Source organism: Camponotus floridanus, unplaced genomic scaffold, assembly GCF_003227725.1.
Source record: "Camponotus floridanus strain SB8 unplaced genomic scaffold, Cflo_v7.5 scaffold60, whole genome shotgun sequence".
In the NCBI taxonomy this organism is placed as follows: Eukaryota; Metazoa; Arthropoda; class Insecta; order Hymenoptera; family Formicidae; genus Camponotus; species Camponotus floridanus.
This window is the reverse complement of record NW_020229770.1, coordinates 78,928-100,775: the sequence shown is the minus strand read 5'-3', so window position 1 is coordinate 100,775 and position 21,848 is coordinate 78,928. Positions and strand designations below refer to the sequence as shown.

General features: G+C 30.5%; 4 protein-coding genes across 5 annotated transcripts in view; 2 read left to right on the top strand and 2 right to left on the bottom strand.

Moving 5' to 3' along the window:
• Window positions 1–297: 297 nt before the first annotated feature.
• LOC105248898 (nuclear pore complex protein Nup153) lies at window positions 298–8,720 on the bottom strand. Its single transcript, XM_011253945.3, has 8 exons — window positions 8,195–8,720; window positions 6,505–6,783; window positions 6,108–6,408; window positions 5,739–5,959; window positions 5,223–5,614; window positions 2,262–5,121; window positions 1,992–2,113; window positions 298–1,041 (listed from the first exon to the last, which is right to left on the bottom strand). The coding sequence occupies exons 1-8, from the start codon at window positions 8,267–8,269 to the stop codon at window positions 975–977; spliced, it is 4,317 nt and encodes a 1,438-aa protein (XP_011252247.1). The 5' UTR covers window positions 8,270–8,720; the 3' UTR covers window positions 298–974.
• A 583-nt stretch (window positions 8,721–9,303) lies between these two features.
• On the top strand, window positions 9,304–12,057 carry LOC105248895 (negative elongation factor D). Its single transcript, XM_011253942.3, has 7 exons — window positions 9,304–9,451; window positions 9,902–10,874; window positions 10,972–11,221; window positions 11,300–11,510; window positions 11,588–11,728; window positions 11,810–11,939; window positions 12,012–12,057. The coding sequence occupies exons 2-7, from the start codon at window positions 9,902–9,904 to the stop codon at window positions 12,044–12,046; spliced, it is 1,740 nt and encodes a 579-aa protein (XP_011252244.2). The 5' UTR covers window positions 9,304–9,451; the 3' UTR covers window positions 12,047–12,057.
• LOC105248896 (protein stunted) lies at window positions 12,030–13,387 on the bottom strand. Of its 2 annotated transcripts, XM_011253943.3 has the most exons (4): window positions 13,207–13,387; window positions 12,871–13,001; window positions 12,701–12,726; window positions 12,030–12,207 (listed from the first exon to the last, which is right to left on the bottom strand). In XM_011253943.3, the coding sequence occupies exons 1-3, from the start codon at window positions 13,233–13,235 to the stop codon at window positions 12,713–12,715; spliced, it is 174 nt and encodes a 57-aa protein (XP_011252245.1). In that variant the 5' UTR covers window positions 13,236–13,387; the 3' UTR covers window positions 12,030–12,207; window positions 12,701–12,712. The 2 variants fall into 2 exon arrangements, with proteins under 2 accessions (XP_011252245.1, XP_011252246.1); XM_011253944.3 differs by lacking the exon at window positions 12,701–12,726 and having other exon boundaries at window positions 12,153–12,207; window positions 13,207–13,386.
• The window catches only part of LOC105248894 (UNC93-like protein), a 66,267-nt gene continuing 57,152 nt past the window's right edge, over window positions 12,734–21,848 (top strand). The window contains exons 1-2 of the mRNA XM_025413127.1: window positions 12,734–12,830; window positions 14,040–14,163. The gene's annotated coding sequence lies outside the window, so the exon portion shown is untranslated. The remainder of the gene's footprint in view (window positions 12,831–14,039; window positions 14,164–21,848) is intronic.

Below are 21,848 nucleotides of genomic sequence, written 5' to 3'. Positions count from 1 at the left end.
AATTAAAAATTAAAGATTTTAACAAAAAAACTATATATAAAAAGCAACTAAACATATATTTCCTATGCTTTTAATAGATACATAAATAAATAAATTTCTCAGTAGAATATTACACACATTTAAAGAGTCAAATATAATAAAATTATCAAGTAATATAAAAACTATCGAAAATTAATTTCTAATTTATCGTAAATAATTTTTTGTAATAAAATATTATAAGAATTATAATTTGTTTTCTCAAATTATTTTTTTTCTCTAGAAATATTTTCTATAATCAAATATGTCAAAAATATTCAAATGTAACTATACATATTTAGCTGTCCTCTCTGAATTGTGTGCAACATTTAATAAGAAAATTATTTTATATTTGTGGTTTTAAATTTATATTTTTTCTAAATAAGTATAGTATCAAGCTTAAACAAACAATAGTGCTACGAGCTGTGACTGACTTATACTTACCTGAGCGGGTGACAATCTCCCACTAGTTTTTAATCTTCGATTGCACATGTTAAGTGCTTATTATAAGTTTTCTTTATCGAGGTATTTTTCAATTTCGGTAAATATGTACGTTATTGAGTACGTATGTTGGTACATACGGACCAAGTCTGATTTTTTTTCTTTTTTGGTAGGGTCTTAGTAATGCAATGGCATCACAATTTTCACTGGCTTCATGCCAACTCCAGGGTATTATTTTCATTATTACTGTATAATTTAAATAATTTACATTTCTTTTTCTGTAGAAAGAACACAAGTGGTTGTACGCAAGCATATTCGGGGGTTAGCTTCGGGTTACTATATTACAAAAGATGCTTGGTATATACCACCACACTGATGTGATCGATTGATGCATGACAGAATTTCATTTTACATATTGTATAACGCTTAACATACATACAGGGACACACCCAGATATACAGCTAGATATAGGGACGCACCTGTGTATGTGTGTGTGAACGTTATATATCACGAGCTCTCTACCGCATGCATCTTCGAAATGCCTTTTTGATTTTCCGTTGCGGTGCTGCCGATTGGGGTGGAGCACTATAAAACAAGATAATAAGCGTATTTATATATTTTTATTTATTCTGTAAGTATAGAGTGTACTAAAAGAGCAACTTACAACTTTTATTCATGAATAATTTCCAAACAAAATAAAAACTAATTTTTTTAAAAATAATTTAAATTTATTTAGACCTGGGAATTATATTAGAGAAGTATACAGAGTAATTTAATTTTGCAGGTTTTTGAAGGCAAGTTACATTTTAGCAAAGAAAGCGTTATGAATAACAAGGCACATTTTGACGTTAGTGATTTTGTCAAATAAAATAATTGGTTTTATTGTTCAGTATTATTTTGTCAAAAATCTATATTTAATTCATCAGTAACTCTTATATTCTTGTAAAATAAATGTGTGGCATGTGATATTTGGACTAAAAATTTTATTGAATATTTACAAAACCACTATGGATATTGTTATAATAAACCGTGATATAATGAAGTGATTCAGATGTGTAAATTAATAAATTGAGTTTAAAAAAATATAAGGTCCAACAAACCTGTGGCATATATGACACGAACCATGATAGACATTTTGAGAATAATATTTGCAGATTAATTAATTTCAAAATTCAGCAATGATAATTAGTCATGTAAATTATATGATTTAATGACGCCAGATTTTTAAAAATTTTTATTTTATCTTAATCGAAAAATGCATGAGAACAAGCCATTGACGATTAACTGAAATATTCATAAAGTTATAAGTGAAATACAATTTAAAATCTATGAAAAATGCCATTGAGAATTTGCATTTGTGTATTGCAGAGAGACTGTGTTATATTCTACATTATAGTCTATACATAACTATCAAATCTAAATAAAATATTTATTTAAAATGTCGAGTGTGTTTATTTCATAAAACACAAGAAAATTATGTTTTTTTTTTAGGTCTAATGTCTAATATATGACAAATTTCCAGTCAATATACTCACTTGAATGCTGTTGGTACGCTTCCTTTAGTAAAGTTGAATGAAGGCCGACTGTTGGGATCGAAAACCACGGTGGGAGTAGTAGTAGGAGGATTATAATTGAATCCTCCAGTTGATGTAGACGACTGCAATATCATAATACATATCAGTTATTAATAATTTCTAAAAAAAATACACACACACACACACACAGGAGCAGAGAGGGGGAGATTATATATACTACCTTATTTTATTAGTTAATAAAATTTATATATGAAATTAATTCATATTTACCATTCCTCCAAAGTTAAAGCCTCCTGACGCTGCAGCGGATGGAGCTGCAGATGCAAAATTGAATCCTGTATTGGACAAAGGAGTAGACGAAAACGATGGTGATGTTGCTTGAGTCTGTGGATTTGCTTGCGGGGCACCGAACATTGGAGTTGTTGTCGCGCCTTGACCGAATGCCGCCGGTGTTTCTTGTTTAGGTGTGTTAAATGCAAAATTGGCATTGGTATTTGTTGAAGCGGTATTAGCTCCGAAAGTACCACTACCAAACATATTGTTACTACTCGGCGCTGAATTATTACCAAATGTGAAGAGCGGTTTCGCAGCCGAATTAACGTTCGCAGAAAAGTTAAATCCGCTGCCTGTCGCTGATTGTTGCGATGATGTCGATCCGAACTTGAATAAAGAAGAATTCGATACTGGGTTAGTTTCGACGCTAGGCTTGGTAGATGAGAATAAAGTAGTAGGTGTCGTTGCGATGCCATCGAAAGCGGGCGTAGTATTGTTCCCGAAAGCAGTAGAATTGGATGATCCAAAGAGCGATGAAGTAGCGCTGCTGCTGGACGGTATGCCGAAGGTCGGTAGAGGATTTACCACAGGTGAATTAAATACAACGGGTAATTTCGTTTCTGGCGTCCCGAAGATTGCTGGCTTATTATCTTGCATATTACTGCCGAATGTTGGAATTTTCTCAGGCATGGAAAATCCTGATGGTTTACTGCTGTCTGTTGTAGTAAACGCCGGTTTATTCGTTCCGAATGCCATTGTTGTTTTCGACTCATTATTGTTGAAAAGCGACGTAGAACTCGACACGATTGGGAAGAGCGTAGCAGCTGGTGTATCACTTGTGGATTTATTAGATGACAGAGTGGATATTTCAGCTGATTTGTTTTCTCCAAATGATAGATTCGTAGATAATGCGGCGGACGATGTCGGAACTTGGCCAAAAGTTGGTATTGTGGCTGACTGAGATAATGCCTTCGAATCGGAAAATGTGAAAGTAGGTTGAGCAAAAGTTGGAAGACAAGTAGTCGTTGCATTTGTAGAAGTGTTACGCATTACTTGTTGTGTATTACCAAATTTGAACCCATTTAAGGGAGATGCAGTATCAGAATTATGATTATCAGCCTTATCTATGCCGAAATTAAAGCTACTTGGATTAACTAAATTTGATGTGTTAGATGGTACGCCAAACTTGAACTGCAAAGTAGAGCTAACGCTTGATGCAGATTTATTTGACTTTACAGTACCAGGCTTCAAAGCTTGGCAAGCCACACATTGCGTAGAATTTGCATCATTTTGTATCAAGCAAGTATCGCAATTCCACGAACCTTCCGGCTTTTTAAATTTGTCTCCAAATCCATTAGTCGATGTCTGGTTTGTGTTGCTCGATTCGCCAAGAGAATTAGGTTTAGGAGTGCTACAGCAAGGACAAGTGGTAACAGAATTGTTGTTTCGTACAAGGCACCCTGAACACTCCCATGAATCTTTGCTTGGTTTAAATTTATTCATTATTTCGTTACTCGATGTTGTTCCTTGCATTGCTACGTTGTCTATATCATCAGTGCCAGATTTCTGTGAGGATGATTCTGCAACAGTATCTGCCTTCTTTGGACTTGTTTTTATGGGAGTAGGTAATTTAGATGATTTATTCATTATTTGATAATTACTAGATGTTATTTCCTGTGATGTGTTTGCTGTATTATCTGTATTAGCAGCGGTTGACTTTTGCGAGGACGATTCTGTAACAGTATTTGTCTTTTTCAGATTGGTCTTTATGGAAGTAGGTTTGGATGCATTACAACAAGGACATGTAATAACGTTTGCGGCATTTCTTAATAAACAACCATGACATTCCCACGATCCTTCAGCAGGTTTAAACTTCTCCATTAGATCATTTTGAGATTTGATAGTTTGCTGCATAACATCTGCATTACTTCCTGGTTTCAGTGCAGAGCATGCTACACATTTAACATCACTCTGTTTGTTTCTTACACAACATGTTGTACATTCCCACTGGTTTGTAGATAATTTAAATTGAGAGCCGAAGCAATCGTTTGGAACCGGTTTCGATTTTACGACGGTATTTATCGTTGATGTTAAGCACGTTGATGAAGTTTTGTCATTAGGATTTGATCGAACGACCTTACATGCAGTACACTGTTTGTCTGTGCCACTGTTTTTGATCAGACATTCACTACACTCCCAAGACAATGTGGCATCATGCGTGCTCTTGATATCTAAATCTGAACTAATAGATGCATTAGCTATCTTGTCTGTTGTTTCGGTTGATCTCGAGTTTGACTGTTCAATTAAAGTAGATTCTATTTTGTCAGATTTAGAGCATAATACATTTATAACACTTCCCGATTTTTGTTCGTACATTACTGAAGGTTCGACAAAATCATCCTTGCTGTTTTTTACTTTTGCTTTTAATCTAGGTGCTGTAGATGAACCGGACCAAATAAAATTAGGCATAGATGTGATTGTATCATCGGTAGACGAAAAAGCAGATCCAACATCCTCTATTATTGAACACAAGCTCGAAGTAATTGTTTTACTTGTGCTATCATCAGCATTAATTGGGTTACTAAAAGTGTAATTGTTGACAGACTGCAAATTTTTTTCAACATCTGGCATTTTAATTGGGCTAGCAAATGTAAACGTGTTTTCTTTATTTGCTATAGTTTTTTCTGTAGAATGTAAAGTAGGAAATGGTAGCGTAAAATTGAAATTGGGTAATGTTGTTATTGGCAGAGGTACATTCGGCAAATTTAAAGGTGCCACTGTTTCTTCTTGTTCTAGATTTATTTTAGATTTGCCTTTCAGTTTGCCACGATACTTTTCATTATCGGTATCATCCATCCTAAGGAGAAAAAGTGAATTTATTAAAATATTTTTTTTTATCACTTATATTTATTTCTTTATAGATAAGAATAAGTATATAAAATTACATTCGATAAATACCTTAAACGATATTCCTGTGGAGGTGGAGGTGGATCACTACGAGAAGAAACAATTTTTCTAGCTGCAAGAGTTGTATCTTGCAATTTTTGTCGTCTTCTTAATTTCAATATATCAGGAACGGTTGGTACTGTCAATTCACGCGTCAAATGACGCAAGCCAATCCTAGCAGATGGGCTTGCTACTTCTTCCCGTGCTCTTTTTCTGTTCATTACCGGAAATAAAGTATTATTTGTGTTTTTCAATGGAATTTTCTTTGCATCAGATATAGGTGATGAAAAATGTTCTAATGCTTCCAATATTTTCTTTGCCGTTTGACTCATACCCGATGAATCATCTACTGCACTAGAAGGTTTAACTTCAACATTCGTTCTCCTTGGTACTTTAAGTTGTAACTAAAACGAATGAATGAATTGACATAAATTATTATATCAATAATAAAAAAAATATCAACAAATAATCTTTGTAATGTGGAACATAAAAAATCAAACTTTAAAGTAAAACAATTAAATTACATACCTCACTTGAATTATTAAAAAGATTACGATTTGGTTTGTAAAAACCTGCCGCATTTGCACCCCCAAAAGTGATATTACCACTATAAAAAGGAGAAGACAGAGGAGATGCGCGGTCTAGAACATTTGTCATAACTGATGCATTAAAACTTGGTCTACGACTGCTTAAAGTATCACGAGAATTACTATCTAGAAACAAGGATCTTGGGGATTGCAAATGATTAGCTGAAACAAAAATATAGGATTTCATAAGCATATATATACACATACACACACACTATTTAAAACAGTTTTATACTGATTATAAAACTTTAATACAACTTATATCATTATTTAAGTAACTCCATATACGCAATATGCAATTTACACTTACTAAATGTCAATTTATCATCAATATGTCTCCTTCTACTGGGAAATGTTGAATTATACAAATTTGATGGACCTTCATGTCTATTTATTTGTGGAATAAGCGAACTGCATCCACTGGTACTTTCACTTGACTCCGAATTATCATCAATTCCATTTATTATTCCATTATTAATTGATGAAGCTAAATTTAAGTCAGATTTGTGAGATGTTACAGTCCTAATATCTGCTTGCATTGCAGGAGTCGAAGATATTAAACGACTTATCCCACTTGGTCCAGCTGTTGCGAGTTCCGAAAAATCTTCCCTCTGTAAGTTGTAAAACAAAATACATTTTTCTTTTTCTCCCTTTCTCTAAATGTCATTCATTCTATAATAATTCATTTTTATATATTTGATTATCACCTCATTATGAACAGGATATTGCTCCTTAGAAGGCTCAATCGTGTTTAATGCACTTTTAGCTCTTGTTTGTATAGAAAATGTGCCAGGTGGATGAATAGTATCCATACAAATACGTGATCGCTTGTTAGGAGGTTGTTGTATATCATCTTCCGTTTCCTCAGTATTTTCTCTATTATCTAATGCATCCTCATTACCTTGCAGAGGATTGAACCACTTACTAATCCATGATGATTGTGGTATAAAATCTGTTACCTTGGTTGCCATTTTTCTTACAAATGACTGTAAAGGATATAAATATACAAATATATAATATAAATCTATATAATTAATTATATAATTATTAATGTAAACTTAAATAGACATTATTATAATGCTTCACATATATATTATTATTGAAACATAAGAAATATCTTTGAATCCTATATAAGAATATTTTAAAAAATATTTTTCTTTTATTCAATTTGAAATAAATAAGAGAGAAGAAAAAAATAATATACACAAATGGTGATAGATATAAATTCAAAATTTCATTCGACACATATCAGTGCTATGAAGTATGGTTTGTCAAAAACTTTTGTCGCAAGATATTGCAGCGATTCACTATTGTTGCTAAACTAGCTTTAATTTTTTTATTGTTTATACAAATATATAATTTATCATACTATAATTTTGTTAAATTTACACTTTCCATCTGAAGTTATATTTGTTGCTGTAAAAAAATTAAAGAAAGAAGTCTCTAGTTTTTCTGATATATAGAAGCCATTGTATCGATGAAGTTTAAATATTGCAGTTTAAATTCTTCACAAGTTCAAAATCACAAAAACCTAATAAAATATAAAGTATCCTGCAAGAATATACCGACGAAGAATGAAGAATTAATTTTTATAAAAATAACGATCTGTCTCTCTCTCTCTCTCATGACGAAATTGAAAAATTCTGAGAAAAAATTATACAGATATCGAATTGATATTTATCGAATATATATTCTCATTTGATTCCATCATTAATCCCCAAGTGTAAAAGACACCATGGCAAAAGGTGTATACTAGCTTTTTTTCATAATCAAAGTTCAAGTTACATTATATTACGCAATACACAAGACACAATAAGAATTTTTGCTCATACTCCGACAAGGCGCGCAAGAATTCCAAGAATCGTATTCAAAAATCGTCAGTATTACATTATGAACGATAACACGCCGCGAGAATTCGCGCGAAGACCTACGCAGAGCGCGTGACGCTCGCAAAGGGGAGAGAAAAAGAGAAAGAGAGAAAGAGAGAGAGAGCGAGGGAGCGAGAGAAACAGAAGGAGAGAGGAAGACGCACAGGAGGTATGATTCGCGTTTTTCAAATCGTTAGAAATCCAGAGGCCCGAGAGAGGCCTCCTATCTCCCTCGTCAAAGATACGTCAAAAATGCGTAAAATAGCCGTGGATCCTTCAAGGTCACGAGAACGCGCGTGCACGAGATGCGTGCGTACGACGATACGTATGGGCACGAGAATGAGGTTATCATCGGGGCACGCTCACATAACCGCGATATCGCGGGTGTCGCCTCGTAGGGAAAGGGCGGACGCGCGGGACGTCGAGAGGCAGGCGCTCGACGTCGATTCGATCGTTCGCGTCACTCCACTTCGGTCGCGCCGATTGCGACCGCGGCCGCGGCTACGGCCTCGCTAACCGGACTACTCACGTTGTTCGCGTCGTAGGGTTTCGCGTTGCGCGACGACGGCCGCCTGCCGGCCGGAGCGCCGCTTCCCTTGGACATCCTCTGGTCCGGTTCGGCTTGGGTCTGAGCTCGCCGCACTACACTACACTGCACTGCACGATGATCGGTTACGAGGCGCGCGCGCGCGAGACGCGATCCTCATCTCCTTCTCGAAAGAACAGTACGTCTCGCAGTTCCGATGCCCGGAACAGCACCACCTTCTCCCTTCTACCAGCGGGACCCACGAGAGGAAATATGGCCGAGTTCGGCCCCGAAACCGCCGCTACGGCGCTGCAGGGCTTCCTTCGAATCGCGAGTTCGCGAGCTCGATGCGCCTGTCCACGTGACGCGCGCTTTGACGTGCGCGCTGTGCGCTCCCGTATCCGCCGCGCACATTCCTCTAGCGCTCCTTCTATCGATGCGGCATGCGATTGTCGTGGTGTAGATGGTAAGAGCCTCCGCACAAGGTGTTCCGTATCGCATTACGTTACGTTAAATATCAATGGTAAATTTAATTTCGTACGTAAACTTAAACTTCAGTCAACGCACAGAAAAAATCGTGACGTAAAGACATGTCTTATGTTACGATTTTTTCTGTGCGTTGACTGAAGTTTAAGTTTACGTACGGAATTAAATTTACCATTGATACTTAACGTAATGCGATACGGAACACCTCGTGCGGAGGCTCTAAGTATATCTGCTACTGCGTCGAGAAATAAAAGCGATACATGTATATGTATATATATATGTATATATGTATTATAATTGGTAGAGGTAAAAATTATTGGACAAACGTAATGTCGATAATATGAACGCATTGGAACGCGTTAAGATCAATCATACGATGATTTATTAGTCCCGATCTACGATAGGTAATTTAAGCCTTAAGAGATTGACCAATCACAATCAAATATGAAGAGAATACTCGACTGTGATTGGTGAATTTCTTAAGGCTACTTCGGAAGGATGATGAATTGATTGGTCGTCCCGTGAATCGTGTACTCAACGCGTATTGTGTCCTATGTGCAGGAGCCTTGATGCACATAATAATAATTGGGTCTGTTCGTTTTAGCTGCACTGCTGCACTAGGTGCAATAAGTTAGAAGGAGACAAACATACTTTCTTTCACTCTAACTAATTGCACTAGTGCAGCAGTGCAACTAAAACGAACAGACCTATTGTTGATTTATTATTGACAGTTGGCACACCAATTGGCAATTTTATTTACATTGCTTGCACGAGGTATGTAAATAGAAGCGTTCGTTAATTTTCAATGATTACAGTGATAATAATTTGTACACCTTTTTTTTTATTTGAAAAAAAAAATCGAAACATTTATGCAGGAGTATGAGCTATTTTAATAGTTGTTACCTTTTTTAACCTATTGAAAATGTTAAATATTACATTAAAGATATAACAGTGATAGAAGAAAGTAAATTTGAAATATTCTCATATAATTCAGGTTGTTTATTTTTTGCAAGAAGAAAGTTAAATATTTTCATATAACTATGTATCTTTTTAATTTGTGATTTGATGAAATAATGAAAAATCATTGAACATGTTGCGTTCTTGAATTTCTTTTGAAATTTTAAAACATTTACATATACATATAGATACATTTACATATAGACACATTTTATATACGATAATAATAGATAATTAATATTAGCTGTTTAAATAATTATTATGTAGATGGAGTCCGATTATGATGAAGATCGTAGTGGTTGGGGAGATGAGATGAATCGAAGTGATGACTGCAGTGGAGAGGATACATTTGATAATCCACAAGAAGTTTTGAACGAATGTCTGGATAAATTCAAGACTCCAGATTACATAATGGAGCCTGGCATTTTTGCTCAGCTTAAACGATACTTTCAAGCTGGAGGAAATCCTGAACAAGTCATTGAATTATTGTCTAAGAATTATACAGCTTGTGCACAAATGGCAAACCTTCTTGCGGAATGGCTGATTCTTGCTGGGGTAAAAGTTACCGATGTACAGGCAATGGTAGAAAACAATTTAAAGGATATGATTCTCAAAACTTTTGATCCCAAAAAAGCAGACAAAATCTTTACAGAAGAGGGTGAAACTCCGGCTTGGTTGACCGAAATGATTCAGCATCCCACTTGGCGATCCCTTATTTATAGGCTCGCGGAAGAATATCCAGATTGTTTAATGTTAAATTTTACTATCAAACTTATATCTGATGCTGGATTTCAAGGTGAAATTACAAGTATTTCAACCGCAGCTCAACAAATTGAAGTCTTTTCACGTGTATTAAAGACCGCAATTGCTGGTTTTCTTGAAAATACAGAAAATTGGCAGTCCAGTATACAAGAGTGTGCAAAAATGGTGTGTCATGGTCAACACACTTATGTATATAGTCAAGTCCTGTTGCAAATTCTTGCGCAGGAATCTCGCGGTGGTTTTATGATGAAGAGGCTCTCTCAAGAAATCACCAAGTGTGCTCAGCAAAATCGACATGATGTCACTCCAATAACAATGGCTCTGAATGGTGCTGCCAGTAGCCCTGGAGCATGTCAAGCATTAGCATCTATGTTATCGAGAAATACTTTAAATCCAGCTGATATCACTGTATTATTTAGAAATTTCTCTACATCAGAGCCACCTCCTATTGAACTGTTGCGTAATCCACAATTCTTAGGTATGTTGATTATTTATGATAATAACATTTATAATATTAATAATAGAAATGTTTATAATAATTTATAAGATTTTTGATGAAACTTTGCACATTACAGAATTACTGGTTGATGCACTTTTTAAACCTGGTGTTAAGATAAATCCTGAACATAAATCAAAATACATATATCTATTGGCTTATGCAGCAAGCGTATGTGAAACAACTAAAAAGGGCAATACGCGTAAAATTAATAAAGATGAATTAAAAACGACTATTCAGGCAATTGAGAAAGTACACAATATATGTAATATAAATAAAGGATCGACTGAATTAATAGCAGAATTACACACTTTATATCAATGCATACGGTAGATTGACTTTTAATATATTTTTTTTCTGTGCTATAGAAAAGAGAATAATTTTTATTAATATCTATTGTATTGTAGGTTTCCTGTTGTAAGTGTGGGTATAATTCGATGGGTAGAGTGTACTGTAACAGAACCATCGTATTTCAAATTATGTACAGAGCATTGTCCTGTACATCTTGCTTTATTAGATGAAGTTGTAGTCTGTCATTCTCTGTTACATACAAAGATATTAAATTTACTTGTGCACTTATTTGAAAGCAAACAAGATGAATTAGAGATACTTGTACAGGTAAATACAAGGTTTCAAATAGGGTTTAAAAACGAAAAATTGACAACATTTTAAATGAATAATTGTCTTTTATATAGCTGGAAATGAAGAAGATGTTAATTGATAGAATGGTGAATTTGTTGAGTAGAGGCTGTGTAGTACCTGTCGTATGTTATATTAAGCAATGTTGGCAACGTGGAGATACAGATGTATCTTTAATTAGATATTTTGTCACAGAGGTGAATTATAATACCGTTTTCTTTTTTAATGCAGTTTACATAATATATTAATATTTTATCAATTTGAATTTGCAATGTAAGGTTTTAGAAGCAATAGCCCCTCCATACACAGCAGAATTTGTACAATTATTTTTGCCAATGGTAGAAGATGAAGAGATTACTGGAACTATGCGTGGGGAAAATGAAAACGATTTAGTTTCAGAATTTATTGGTAAATATAACACATTTACAGCAAATAATAATAAATATATTTCATTTAAAAACAAAAATTTTGTTTTTTCAGTACACTGCAAGACACATTGTTCTGTTTTAAGATGACGCTATAAAAATTAACTGTAGGTAAGTTAAATCAAAGAAAAATAGAATTACAGTGCAAAAAATGGTTTTACTTTATACAGAAATAGAGATTGTTATATATAATTTGCTATTCTGGATGACTTCTCTGCATCCATCTGTAATATCGCCAATCTAAGCATTTTCTGTAATAAAATATATACATTACAAGAGATAGTATACTACAAATATTATAAATTTCAAAACAAGATACTTATATTAATGAAATATAAAGACGAAGATGTTACTTGCTTTAAAAAAAATTGAATTTTGAAAAATTTTGAATTTTAAGCAATATTATCTTACGGCTTATATAAGTAAATGACATATTCAGGTATATATTGGTTGTTTCATTGCCAAAATATAATATTGCTTGAAATTGCAACATGCAACTGCAAAACAATATTGAAAAATTATTAAATTTCTGTAACAAGAAGAGAATACAAAAACAACTGTCAATTATGCAAACGGGTTAAAATATAAATATTTTTTAAGTCAAAAGTTGCAGTATTTTTTAAGTCACAGTTAAGTGATAATTAAGTCACACTTGTATTAAAAGATAATAGTATATTAATAAAGGTATTAAAGGTATTAAAATGACAAACATTTTTAAAGATATCACACAAATCATAGACTTACTAATCATTGTGATTATATCTTTTCAGCTGTAAAAAATATATTGTAATATATAACAAAACTATAATCACATGAAGAATACATTCTACAGAAGAAAAAACAAAAAAGAGACTGATGAATATGAAATGAATAAGTATAATAGAACAGAATTATAATAATGAAAATATACATACTAATAGCTTTTCCATCCTTCCATTGAGTAAACTTTACATTGACTTCATCACGCTTGGCAGCTTCTGCTTTCAAGTCAGCTTTTAAAGCTTGTCTAACTAACCTTGCTGCAATCTGAGAGTAGTTAATGTAACTATAATAAAAGAGAAAAAGATTTATATATACATTTTCGATTTTTATTATCCATACTTATTCACAAATAACATTTTATAAACTCCACAATTATTAACAAGCAGATGAGAATTTGGTTACATAATATTTTTTGATGAAAAAATTTTACATGCTTGACATGTGAAGAAAGAAATATAAAGTACGAGGACGATAATTAATTTTCTTACTTTAATCCTGCTTGTCTCCACGCCGACATTTTTGCTGTTAATTATTTGGAAGTTAGATAATATTTTATATCGATGAATAATATGAGATAGACGACAGCGTCACCTATAGCAGAAAAACTTTCAATTGATCTTTATTTGCGGGGTCTGAGAAAATTGTTCGCGTTGATTCTCTCTTTTCATTGGCTGCCGAAGAAATGTCCAAGATGCATTGCATTGAAAATGCAGCATGAAGGGAACCTTGCGAGTTTACGCATGCGCACATCTATATATATATATATCGTGATATTGGGGTTCTTTCGATTATTTTAAAGTGATGTATATAAGAGAGAGTCGTGTATTTGTTTCGAAGCCAATTTGTGTTTTTTAAATTTAGATATATTATATCCAATATAAAAGCGAAGAAAATTCTTTATACAATTATGGTAAGCAATTTTGCATATACTATAATCCTATTGTTAAGAGGGGAGGGGGGAAGAAAGAAATTTGATATAAAATTTGAATAAAGTGACGATGAAGAACGATAAATAAATCCATTATTGTGCAAAAGTAACGGAATTAATGTATAAATATTCTGAATTAAACAAGTATATCGTGACAATTATTGGCATAGATCGATAAGTTTCTATTTGCAGAAAAATCTGATAGTCAATTGTTGTTAGAAATTATTAATATAAAATCGTATGATATGTAAAGAATAAGTTTTTCCTTTTCTTCAAAGAATGAATTTTTCCTTTTTTTCTCGATAACTAATTAAAATTGTCTCCCTTTACTAAACACGACGAAATGTAATATATGTATATACGCAAAATTACTAATATTGATATCTTATACAGGTGGCAAGGAGGATCTTCGTGCAACCAAAATATTGCTGCAATTTGGATAATGAGGTATGTGATGCGTAGCTGTGCCTGAGAGATTATTGTATCACTGATGAACAAACAATATCGTCGAATGCGCGTAAGTTTTTCTGCCATATTTAAAAATATTAAAAATATATTTCTGTAAATATCTTTATATTTGTCTATCTTTGTAAAAATTTATTTCTTTTACGATTTTATTTTGTTTTTTAAAAATAATATATTGAATTTTATTTTTACAAAGATACATAAATATAAAGATAATAATAATATTATTTCAATAATTGTTCGAATATGATAAATTTAATGTTGCTTTTCAATTTCGCAAAAAAACATGATATAATAATACAAATTTAAAATAAAAATTGAGATATAATTTATGATTGTTATGTACTGGGTACATATATATTATCTACAATTTATACATTTTATCATCAATATATTATCAATATATATTATCAATATATTATCAATCAGTATTCTTTGTATTTTCCAACGTATGTCATGTTTTATAATATACATGTTCCTCTTTCCTTTTCAAATAATATAAATTATTTCATATTATTCATTCTGCAATTTTAATGATGCATTTTATTTGAAACATTTATTTTTAAGATAATACATATTTATTTCGTCAAGATTCGCAATATTGATATCTCTTAAAATTATCAAATAATTGAGAGAAGTTTAAAAATTTTTAAACTTTTTCTGTAAATCATTTTCTCTATATTTTCTCTGATTTTTTGTTTATAATAGCAAATCATTTTAAAAACATTTTTGATTTTTTACATTTATATATGCGATCTAAAAATGGCTACGTTATATAATCGTAGTTCATCTTCTTTCCTCGATAATACCATATTTTTGTGGCTGGGAACAGTAACTTCGAACGTGGAAAAACGCATCGGTCGTGATAAAATCACCAATTGATATGTGTTCATATTATCGTATCTGCTGCGTGAAAATATAATTTATTGTTACATCAGTGAAACTTGATTTTTTTTGTGTAATGTGACAATAATCAATCTAATATAAATATATTATATAAAAATATTTTATTTAATATAATATTTTACATTTTTTTAATATAAAAATTACGCATTCTATAAAATCCCATGGGCAACAATAATGGATATGAAATTTTTATGAAATTAATTGGTATCAATGATGTATCAATTAGTATCAATAGTAATCTTTTTTTTCTTTCTCTTTTAATACAATTGTCAATCGATATTGCAAGGCGAAGCATTTACAATGTATATCATATATTTTTTAAAGTGATTATGATGTGCGATACTTTCTTTTATGGAATAAAATACTAATACATGAATATTGATTAATTATTGAAAATTAAATGGGAAAATTAATTTTTCCGATTGCAGTACAAATAATTTTCAATACATTATATTCTTATTACAAACCAAACATTATTTTCTTATTATATATTAATATTACAATTATTAAAAAATTAATATTACGTACACACACACGCGCACGCGCACGTGTGTGTGTGTGTGTGTGTGTGTAATTTTAATCAGACAAATATTATGCATATAACTTTATACCACTCTTTTCTCTTAATTATTATTGTCATGCATGATACACAATATGTCACAATTTATATTATATATATATATATATATATATATATATATATTACACAGAGAATAATGATAATGGTAAATTTTTATATATATTACAAATGAATATAAATTTTAAATATATAACGTATGTGTATATTTAATTTATGTTCATTTGTAATATACAAAAATTTTCATTACCAGTATCTGTAACATATAATATAAATTATATGACATCTTGCATCATGCATGACAATAATAACTGAGAAGAATGATATTAAGTTGTCATAATGGTTGCCTGATTAGTCAATGTCACAAATTGCATCTGTCAAGTATATTAGAGATGACGTCATATTCAGCAGATATTAAGCTGTCCGCTGATTGTATTGACGCTAGGTAATTTTTGTACACGTAAAAGTTACGTTGATGACACTAGTTGAGAAAAATAACAATTCAAACTGGATTTTCCGTGTTTTCTAACATATCTTTATTACGAAGATAATTAAGAAGAAATAATCGGGAAAATCCATTTATATATTACTTTTACTGTATAAAGGCATTTAAATATGAAGTATAAATTTCAATTCGAATTTTTTTTATCAAACATTTATTAACAATTTTATCCTACGATAATTTTGCAGTGCAAGATGAATTAATTTTTCTAAAGAAATAAAGACTATAAAATTGTATTATTATAAAGAGAATGTGAATATCTAAATTCAAATATAAACGTAATTAACTGCGTAATTAACTGCATTTCATTAGGAATATTACAGAAATATTACAGGTTGTAGAAGCATACATGGAACTTCAGGAATTGACTAATTAATTGATTATCCATATTTTCCATTATATTATAAATATGTACATAAATATGAGCATTTTTTTAAAAATATTTAAAAATATATGACAATATTTTTTAGACATTTATAATGCATTTAAATTTTCTTCGTTATATTAAATTAATTTAGAATTCAGCGTAAAAGAATGGCCGTGTTTATGTGCATATTTATAATTTAACGGAAAATATAGATAGTCAATTAATTAGTCAATTCTTGAAGTTTTATGTATGCTTCTAAAGAGCTTCTAATTGATAAAAATTATCAGAATAATAATCGTAAATAATATGCAGATGAGAATATAAATATCTTGTTTAACCTATTCTTTCAAATTTGATAGATTTAGTTTATTAATGTTTATCAAATTTGATAGATTTAGTTTATTAAGTTTATTTATTAGTTTATCAAATTTAATAAATCAATTTCAATCAAATTTATCAACGATAATTATAATTAATTATACATTATACATTAGAAATTATCATATGCAATCTCTGACAGTAGTGGATTCGCAAACAAATGGAGTTTTTGAAATTTATTTTTCTTTTTAAAATTTTCTTTGAATTGTAATAAATATATTATGGTATACGTTTGGAGAACGTTTTGATGAACATTTTTAGGACATTTAGAAGATGTCGCTTTTGATAATGTTATCGTTGATAAATTCTTCTTGTAGTCTGTGACATTATCATGTTTGCGAATGCAGAATCATAAAAATCATAAAAATTCTAGTTGGTAGTAATTTAGGATCTTATTTATTGCCATAATCGCTTGTCACAAACTTCAGAAAAATGTACAAAAACAATCGTCGTGTATCAGACACGCAATGGAGAAGACATAATTAGAATAGTCGGTCAAGTACATAAGTTTATGGCTATCCGAAAAGACCTTAACCCATCCGCATGCATGTTTATGTACTTTTGTGTAAGGTTATATTTATCGAAGATATATATATTATAATTATTAAAACGTTGATATGCCGCTAATGGTACGTGAACATTGCACAGGTAAGATATTTTATAAGGAAAGAGAGAGAGAGAGATATTCGCGGATGTCTTTAACGTTAAAAAATACAACTGTACTCTAAATTTAATTTTATTTCAATTGATATCATTTTGAGAATTTTCCTGCCTGAAAATGCATATACGAGGAAAGTTGACTTTAATACAAGTATAACTGTAGTTATAATATATGTAATAATTGTAATAATCTACGTTAAAGATTGGCAAATATAAACATGTATAAATATATTTATATTTAAAAAGGATAAATATTTTTATAATTTTTATAATATTTTTATAATCTATAATTATTAATATTTATGGATTTTAAGATAAGTTATTTAAGTAGATTGAGGCTACCAAAATTATACAATGATTATATTGACCACTCATATCGGCCAAGGTTAAGGTCTCCCCCATGAAATCATTACATTACATCGCGGGCGAAGAATATAATCCAATGGTTCTTTATTATTCGTAAAGGCGAACGCCTGCATACGCGAGTATAGTTAAATTATACAGATTTATATGTGTATAATTCAATACTTTTTACAATCTCATCAAGGTGAAAATCGAATCATGCGGTCAATTAACGTATCATATAATGTATTTATTTATATTTTTTTATTGTGTATAAAAACTCACTTATTATACTTATTATATATTTTATCCTCGCAACTTAAACTTTGTAAAAGATACAAAGACACGCGATTAAAATCATTTTATTATTTTAATATTTGAAAATTTCAATGATTTTATGGTTATACTTTTAATATGATTACGTTATTATTCGATTGAATTATTAAAATTCAAAAAGGATAAATATTTACTTATAAGGTAGGAAAATAAACTAGTTTGACGATATAATTTCATTTGTTTATCTGTGGCGATCTCAAAATTGCTAAATGCCAATGTCCATTTGAACAAATCATAAAAAATCCGCTTTTAACCGGTATAAACTATTTGCATTTCCGCAAACGAAAACAGAGAACTAGGAAAACATTGTTTCTCAGTAGTATAATGTCAATATGCAACGCGAGAATGATTCCATTCATTCTTTCATTTATAGATAGATTTATAGATAGATGCTGATGCTGCTCTTGCGACATTTTCTGTGTATATAAGTTATTACACCGCTGAGTCGTATTGACAAAACTAGGAGTTTTGATAAATCTCGGAAAATTACGATGATGACTATATAAATATTATCTGATTGTTTAAGGAATATTCCTTGATCAATCAGATATACGATCAGATAAGCGCTTTTTTCGTAGAGAGAGAATTGACATTTCCCATCGTGTCACTGTTTAATGTTCATTGACACTTACGTGAGTCATTGTTGCCTATTCATAACAATCTGACAATTTTCTCAACACAACGAGATATATACGCACTATGCATGCAGATGACAATATACGAAGATACGACAAATGCAAATTTATACTCACATGCCTTCTGTGCACGTACGCTTATTATAAGTACATAGCAGTATGATCGTATGATTGTGAAATATTTATTTTTATCTCTTTCAACAATAAATTTCTAGTATAACGCAAAAATGATGTGTGTGTGCATGCGTACGTGCGTGCGCGCGCGCGCGCGCGTGTGTATGTGTGTGTATGTGTGAGTGTGAAGGATTTATTTCTTCAAATAAAATGTTTGTTTATTAAAATTTTTATTATAATATTTTTTCTTTATTTACATATACGATAATGCAATATAATTATGACTGAGAAAAACTTATTTTGTTTTTATATGTATGTAAACTTTTATACGTATATGTGTGTGTGTTTTAATATAATTATGAATATTAAGTTAAACTGTGATATTATTCAAAATATTCTATCATCATATTCTATTATCATTATTAATCTCGCGTGATTATTTGTCGCTAGATTCGCGACAACAACTTTGTATTTACAATAATAATAGTAAAATATACTAGAAAAATTTATGCGAATGAATTTCCGGTATCAACTGTAATATTTCCGGTCAAATAATCAGTGATAACACGAAACGCATTGCATCACGAGCAGTAAAAGTGACAAGTTCCGCCGATTGGCCGATCATGTACACTTTGCATATATTTTCCTCGTTCATGTGACATCGAAGCATATAAATCGAGATTATGTAACATATCGGAAGTCGTGGCTAGAGTGCTTTGATCCTTGGTAGTAATCACGAGAGATCCTTCCGCTCGATTTGCACGACCGGAAATGCGCCATAAATTTTTTTAGAAACTTAGGAAGTAATTGGTATATTACAAACATTACCGCATTGTAGATTTAATAGATTTGCATGAACTATCACTGGTAAATCTATTAATTACATTATAACTAGCAATAAAATATGAATACATCATTATTGCTAATTTATATCCTTGTATAAGTATTAAATAAACAAGTTACATTGGAGTTACATATACAATTCTTATTTTTTAATTACAGTTTACACACATATTTGCAAAATATATCGATATAAAATATATTTGGAGCAGGAATGTGTGTGTGTGTGTGATTTTTCTTCGCATGAAGATAAAGATATATGTTATATTCAATATATATGTGTGCACACAGAAATAAATGTCACACAATGTGCAAAATATTTTTGTAATTTGCTTCTAACAAATATTATTGATAATAAATATACCATCGTGTGAAGAGTATGCATTTTCTGAATAAATCTTTGGAAATGACATAATAGATAATCCATTATTCGAAATTAACCAGAATTAATATATATTTTCTACTTCTATATACATATCGCATTTTATAATGATAAATTTTTAATTAATTTGTAAGCAATATTACTTTCTTCTCATCAGCAAAAAATCAATTTTATTTATTATAATTTTCTACTCTTTAGTATTACATATCTCTAAGAGTAAGCAAGTCTTAAATTCCGTTCAAATCTACTTGAAATTAATTAAAATATATGAAATTTTGTTTTAAATTGTCTTATTCTTAGTTTTCTAGAAACAATTTTGTTTTTATCTTATTATTCTTACAATAATTTTCTAGAAACAATTTTTATTTATTAATTATGTGAGATTTTTAATATTTTCTTTGAGAATATCTTAACTACAAGTTGATTGAAGAATTCATAGTTAATAAATAATGATATGTAGTGGTAGATAGTATGAAACATTCTAAGTAACATTTGTCGTTGTTGTTTCTAGCAACGAATATGAAATATTCTATGTAACAAATTCGTACATATAGATATATTCGTATATCTTTAATTTTTTTTTACAATGAAACATAGTAAAACATATGTGAAGTGATAAATTTTTCTTCTTTGAAAATCAGTATAGAAAATAATACAGAAACGTGAGAAATTGCCATTCGAGAATATGACGCATGAACAACATGTTGATATATGTTATTCACTACTAGGAACACGTTACCGTCATTAAATGAAAACGAGCTAATAAAACAAGCTATCTTTTCTTTTATACATGATGTCGTTTTTCTCGGCGAGTATTAATGCATCGCTGATAAGCAGTCTTGAATAATTGAAGAAAAATATTGGTATTGATGCAAACTATAACGAATAATTTAACGTGAATATCTGAGTTTATTCTATATTGATTTTATATAAACTTTTCTGGCAATTTTATTCTTTAACGTGAGTAAATTTATTTATTGGAAACTCCTTGCTAGAAAAGATTTGATTAGATTATTCGTTTTACAACTGTAGATAATATCAGCATTACGCAATTAAAGATTGACGTAAAAAATATTATCGAAGTTTAAAAAATGTGATAAGGAAATTTTTTGTAATTTGTTAATGCATATATATATGCAATTATATAATTTAATTTTAATTAAAATGAAAAATACAAAAATTACTAGCAAAGTAATAAGGCGATCTCTGTTCTATAATTGATTATTTTTGTTTATTAAATATAAAATATTTCTAAGAAACAGTTCTAAGAAATGTCGTTAATAAAAATTTAAAAAATTTTAAAGATCGTATGTGATTATAATTTTATATAAATTATAAGACTGATATAATTATTACAAAATTATATATATAAAGATTAATAATTTCACTTGGTTTTTAATTGTGACTACTTAAGTTTAAAAATTTAATTTTTTATGTTTTTACATATTTCAATTAGATATATTACTTTCTCTTCTTTCTTTTAAAATATTATACACTTTATATTCTTACGTACTCTCGCTTTCGCTGTTTCTCTTTCTCCCTCTCTCTCTTTCTTTCTCTTTCTCTATTTGCAAACAATTTCAAATATAAGTTATTCAGATTTTGAATGTTTGTTTCGTTCTGCTCGGCATACTAAATACTCGATTTTATTATTGTTAGATATTTTTTTATAATTTTGTTGATATTTTTTTTATCTAA